The following is a 6262-nucleotide window of genomic DNA, read 5'->3' as shown; positions in this document are numbered from 1 at the left end:
GCGCCGGGTCCTGGGGCGGAGGAGGGGGAGCGTGGCCCCCGAGCCCTGGCCGCCCGGGGTGCTGTCGTGCTCCGCTCCTGGTTGCAGACTCTTGCAAGCCGGATGCCCTCTGTGGATGAAAGATGTATCATGGAATGAACCCGAGCAATGGAGATGGATTTCTAGAGCAGCAGCAGCCTCAGTCCCCCCAGAGACTCCTGGCCGTGATCCTGTGGTTTCAGCTGGCGCTGTGCTTCGGCCCTGCACAGCTCACGGGCGGTGAGTGACCCCGCGGGGACGCGAGGGCCTCGGGACGGCCCGGCGGGGAGGGGAAGCCTGGCTGGCAGGACAGCCCGGCACCCCTCCCCCATACGCGCAGACTTCAGGGCTACCTGCGAACGCGAGGGCCTCTCGCCTAGGAACCCCCTTCTGCAAAACCCCTGGAGTTCCCAGAAAATTCCTCTGTGGGACCCGCACAAGATTCTCACACCCATATTCTGTCTGGAGCTGCTCACCAGCCGCCCAGCCTGGCTTCTCTGAAGGAAAGACAATAAAGCCTGAGCCATTATTCTCGGTTTGGCCAAGACAGGCAGACAGAGAGAGAGAGAGAGAGAGAGAGAGAGAGAGAGAGAGAGAGAGAAAGAGAGAGAGAGAAGAAGAAGGAGAAGGAGAGAGAGAGAGAGAAGGAGAAGGAGAGAGAGAGAAGGAGAAGGAGAGAGAGAGAAGGAGAGAGAGAGAGAAGTGGTGTATGTGTGTATGTGTGGACCTCTGACCCTTGTCCATGTCCTCAGCAGACAGAGGTCAGGTTTCAGCCTCTGAATTTAGGCAAGTGTTGCAAGAGCCACCTTTGAGAATGTGAAGGGTCTGAAAACATGGCCAGACTGGCTGAGGGGCAGGTTTATTTGAAAGTTAACTTTCTCCTTTCTTGAGAGGTGGTTTGTGCAAGCATGCCTGTGCATGCTGGGGGCTGGGAGGGGATGCAGAGGTTTTCCTTCAGGTGTGCTTCTGGAAGATTGCTTTGCTTATCTAGGTCTGATTTAGAGGAGTAAAGTCAATTGCTCTTCTATGAAGTAGAACTTAGCTGAAATAAAGTTGATAGCCTTAGTCTCCGTGGGTGGCTAATCTATAACATATTTGGCTCTGGGGGAGGGGGCTATCTTTTGGTTGTGGTAGAGAAAGACAGATGGAGTTCTCGTCTGAATTTTAGAGCTCCATCTCCCTGCCTCCACTGCTCATTGCTGTCCATCATTCCTGTCCATTGCAAATTTTCTTGAGAGCTTGCTGATGTGGACATGGTAAAAGGAACTGAAATACTGTTAACATATAAATAAATTATAATTGGTTTAAAGCAAGTATTGATCGGCATACATAAACCATTTTAGTGTTTTGAAATATTGCTGTTTCAGAGAATTCGAAGGTGACAATGGAAAAAAAAAATGAATGAAAAATTAGCAAAAGTGGAGGAGGGGAATAACAAATTGTGCTTGAACACAGAGTAATCGATAACTCAGGCATTTCACTTAGACTTCTGAAAGCTGTCCAGAGTGTAAAGGCATTTACTGTGATGTGCATATCTGTCAAAATTAGTGAGAAAACACTTGCTTTGAATGAGGACCAGTTTTTTTTTTTAAATTTTAATTTTTTAAAATAAGGATAACTTTTTGGGTGCTCTTAATTTTCATAGAAATGTCTGAGACAGGCTTCCTCTTCATAGAGGAAAAAGTCAAAGGTGAGGCCACCTGTGTGGCTCACCAGGGTTCTGGTCATAGCCTCTGTCTCGCTCTGGACCCCTGCCCTGCTTCACAGATGAGTAGAAATAGATGGGTAGAGCAGCACTGAGCGGATCTGGATCATTTCCTCTCCTCTTGTCTTGCCTCCCAGATCTGGCTTTTATTCCCTTAAACCACGTGGTTCTCCATCCTCTTGGTCCATTTCTCCCACACAGATGACAGATTAATCAAGATTCAGTTACATCGTCTTGACTGTTGTTACTGGATGTGTGAGGTCTGAGCACAACCGAGATTTGAAGGCTGTGTTCTGGGTTCCGCCTGTTTGTGTTTACAGAGCATCCTCCTCAAAGGGGAAAGCATCCCCTGCCACACCCCCCACCCTCCACCCACGCTCTCATGTCAGACACCTGTAAGATTCCTATAGCATATCTTGTTTCCTCCTTTCTCAGAGGGGAACACGCCAAGCAAAAATTTCCAAAGCATCAGAGAAAAGGGTGGAAGTAAGGGTTGCCCATACATCTCAGATTCAGAGCCCTTTCTTTTTAAGTATGTACTCATTTGCAGAAAGGCTACCCATGAGCTTTGTTTCGTCTTGAACTCCTTCAGGCTGAGAGTGTGATTTTTGGAAGAATATTTATCATTTCATGGTTCCTCTATGAATAAACAGTTTGGGCAGGGAACGGTGGTGGTGGTGGGGTATCCTATGGAGTTAATTGTACAGAGATTTTCTATCTTTGGAAAGAAACTCATGTGGAAGCTGCAGGAAAGCAATGAAAGCAAATTCACCTTAGTGCTGGACCTGTGCTTCTAAAACTTTAATGTGCATACGAATCACCTGGGATCTTGTTAAAAGGCAGATTCTGAGTCATTTGGTCTGGGGTGGGGCCTGAGATTCTGCATTTCTAATAAGCTCTTAGGTGAAGCAGTTGCTACTGATTCAAGGACCACACTTTGATGAGCAATGCTTTAGACTAGGGCATTCCTTAAAATAAGTTGCTGCTACTCCAGACTTTCTGCCATCACTCTCAATTACCAAATGCAAATGGCCTGTGAGGAGCAGAGATCTCCCCCAATATCTGATCTTCAGGTGATACACAGAGCTGAAAATCAGCCCTCAGAGAGTGCTTCTTTTTTTTTTAATCCTCAAAAAGGTGCATATTTAATAGAAACTGTTCTGAAATGTGGATTTTCATTTTTGATTGCTTTCAATGGAAAAGGAACATCACAATAGCAAGATATAATAGTCTCAGCTAGGAGGAAAAAAAGCATGTGCCCAATTGGAGTATTACAGAAAAAGCACAAACTAGGGAGGGAGAAATTGAGGAAATGATCAGACAAATAAAAGGAGAGTAAGAACTTCATCAAAAATGAAATAGTGTGTCCTAGAATGCCAGACAACCAATTCAGTTTTTTGAGCCCTAGGAGAGCTTTCATGAGACTGACTTGACCTGAGGTGACATTTGGGTAGCTCTGTCCAGGTTATCTTTTGTAATTAAGACAAAGGGCCCTTGTCTGGGGCCACGAAGGCCAAATGCCCTGAGAGGACTAACTCCAGGTTTATAGGGAGATTCAGGACCCTGCTGTTCACAGAATCTGTGTGGAGCATGTCTTCAGCTGTTTCTCTCTTTTCTGACCCTTTACACTTTATCAGAGGCCTGTTGGGTTTGGAGGGATGCGAAGAATGGTCCGCCTAGGCTTAAAGGCAGAGAGCCCAGAGTTTGTTCTACAAGTCACTTCTTAAAGTTGAATTCATTAGCATATTACTATAATATAAATAACTCAGATTGGGCTCTGTCTCTTGATAGCTTTGGGGTCTTGGAAGGCTCAGTTTACTTGTCTATAAAATGAGCCTGGTGATGACTAGCTTATAAGGTTTGGTGTGAATGATGGAAATTGTGTAGGTGCTCAGGAAATGTGGGTAGTAGTAGGAAGTAGGGGACTAAGACAATGCTATAATTTTGGGGGAAGATAGGTCCTCAATGTTTATTGAACAAATTCAATAAACATTGAGGGCCTATCTTCCACCCTGAGCTAAGCACTATTGCATATAATGTCCTTTTTTTTTTTTTTTTTTTTTACCAAGAAGAGTCCTCCCTTGCTGTTCATTTTTTGCCCAATGAACAAATTTCTCTTCAAAACTCAACTTAAGTGTGATCATCTCTTTCATATTTCCCTGGTCAGTAAGTTCTTCCCTTGCCTGGGCTTCCATTGCACTAGGTGTAGCCTTCTGTCATATTATTGTGTTATTTACTAGATTGCAAGTCCACTGAGGGCACGAACCTTGACTTTATATTCATTTTTGTGTCCTAGGCCCCTACCACAACATTTGACACAGCTAATGTAGGTTGAGAGCAAGGAAAAAGAGTACCAAGTCACTGCCACACCATTCAGAAAATAATTACCATGGGTGAGTTACACAAGGTCAAAAGTTTCATGGCAGTTGAGGCCACATCCAATTGAAGTGGTCTAGGGAATGATGAGGAAAGGCCTTAGAGAAGAGGCAACACTTAAAATGGGATGGTGGTAGGGAGGAGGGTTGGTGCATTTCAGGGGAAGAGACACCTCATACGAAGGTGTGGAGATGAATACATGATTGTACTCAGAGAGCAGAGAATAGCCTGGTTCAACTAGAACATAGTATACTGCAAGGAATCAGTAGAGTAGTAGGAAAAATAGGTTGGAACTTGTTGTAAGAGTCCTGGAAGGCCCAATGAGGATCCTGAATATCAAACTGTAGGCAATGGGGACCCACTGAAGGGTTTAGAGGAGTGCAATATCATCTGAGCTGGGCTCCATTTCCTTTCTCTGTTTTCAAATCTCTGACTCAGGGAAAGTCCCCAGTTCGGCTGCCCTCTCTGTACACCACGTTTTGATCCTAGTGTGGCCAAATTAAGGTCCTTGAGGTTTTGTTTGGGTCATGTGGCCGTAGCATTAGGCTGTGTGCCAGCAGGTGGGAACAAATGCTTTCCGATCAACTTACTGATTTGTAGATGTAAGGCTCTTGGTTTTGTGAGAAAAATTTTCTTACATAGTGGACTAAAGCTTTTCATGCAATACTATGTCTAAAATCCATGATTTCAAACTGCACTTAATCTTTTCACAAAGTCCCAACTCCTCAAACTCTAACATATGTTTCTTCAACAAAAGGCTACCTTAATATAAGCAGCATAGAAACCCCTTTGATTTATCCACTGTGTGAAATCTGAAATCTTTTGGAGGCAGAAGGATTTCATATAACAAGTAGCAAATCTCTCATCTCAGGGGCCTTAAGAAGCGAATCAGAGAATCAGTGGTTCTCTAATTCCTGAGTGTAATGAAGAGTATAGGTGAAGATCTTTCTCCAGTAAATATTGATTAGCTACATAAAAAAAAAAGCACCAAAATTATTCTGTTCCTGGTGTCGGAGGCATATTTCCAAAGCTTGCAACAGGCCAAAGGAGACTTGCCCTCAGAAAATGTGTGTAGTAGTAGGAAGTAGGGGACTAAGACAATGCTATAATTTTGGGGGGCCTTTGCTCTATTTGTTCAGTAAACTCTGGTATGAAACAAGGGCTCTGGATTTTTTTTTTTTTGAGTTGGAGTCTCACTCTATCGCGCCGGCTGAAATGCAGTGGCATACTCATGGTTACTTGCATCCTTGACCTGCTGTGCTCAGGCGATCGATCCTTCCTCCTCAGCCTTCCATGTAGCTGGAACTACAGGCGCACACTACCATGCCCAGCTAATTTTTTGGTTTATTGTAGAGACGAGGTCTCACTATGTTGCCCAGGCTGGTCTCAAACCCTCAGGCTCATGCAATCTTCTCTCCTTGGCCTCCCAAAATGCTGGGATTATAGGCTTGAGCCACTGCGCCTGGCCAGTTCTGCATTCGTTATGGAATTGACAGAGCTCAAATTCAACCTCTGTTCTTAACTAGCTACCTGGCTTTGGGCAGGTTATGTCACTTCTACTTGACTCAGTTCCTTTCATATCACTAACATTCATTCCTTTCTGTACTTACAGGAGTTTGGTGGGTTCTAACATCGGGGTAAAGCCAGCTCTCTTTTTTCCATCGATCCAGTCATCTTCTTCCAGTGTCTCTTGCATGTCCTGGAGATACACAGTTAAGGGTACACAATCCTTACTCCTGAGAACATATGCAAATAAGGGTCAGTTTCTTCTTAAAAGTTTAAATGCAAAAAACTTGCATAAAATTATTTTTTTCACATTCATTTTTAATTTAATTTAACATTTAGTGTTAGTGTTATTTATTGATGCTGACAAGAAAAGTGATTTTGCAGACTGCTTCCCTTTATCCTTGCCTTATTTTGAAAGCTCATTTGGTGTTTGATAATTAAAATAATCACATGTAGCAACAATATGTCTAAATAGATCGTTGAGATCATTGCCTCTGAATTAAGGGAAAGAAGGGGCACTAGGCGTTCAGATTTTTATACAAACATAGTCATAGTTCATCAAAACCAACCTCAGTATCTAGGATTGATACTTAAAATGTATATTCTTTTTTTTTTTGAGTTGGAGTCTCACTCTGTCACCCAGACTGGAGTGCAGTG

At 43.8% G+C, this 6262-nt stretch overlaps 1 protein-coding gene across 4 annotated transcripts in view; it reads left to right on the top strand.

Annotated features, from left to right (window-relative positions):
- SUSD4 (sushi domain containing 4) overlaps positions 1–6262 on the top strand; it is a 148016-nt gene that overhangs the window by 369 nt on the left and 141385 nt on the right. For 3 of the 4 annotated variants that reach the window (XM_008074296.1, XM_021706859.1, XM_021706861.1), the window contains exon 1: positions 1–258. In XM_008074296.1, coding sequence (XP_008072487.1) covers positions 123–258 — 136 coding nt within the window. In that variant the 5' untranslated portion in view covers positions 1–122. The remainder of the gene's footprint in view (positions 259–6262) is intronic. The other variant, XM_021706855.1, reaches the window with a different exon arrangement.

This window comes from Carlito syrichta, unplaced genomic scaffold (assembly GCF_000164805.1).
Source record: "Carlito syrichta isolate Samal-C Ts95f unplaced genomic scaffold, Tarsius_syrichta-2.0.1 Scaffold116229, whole genome shotgun sequence".
NCBI classification, from domain to species: Eukaryota; Metazoa; Chordata; class Mammalia; order Primates; family Tarsiidae; genus Carlito; species Carlito syrichta.
The sequence above is the reverse complement of the archived record's forward strand: the minus strand, read 5'-3'. Positions and strand labels throughout refer to the sequence as shown.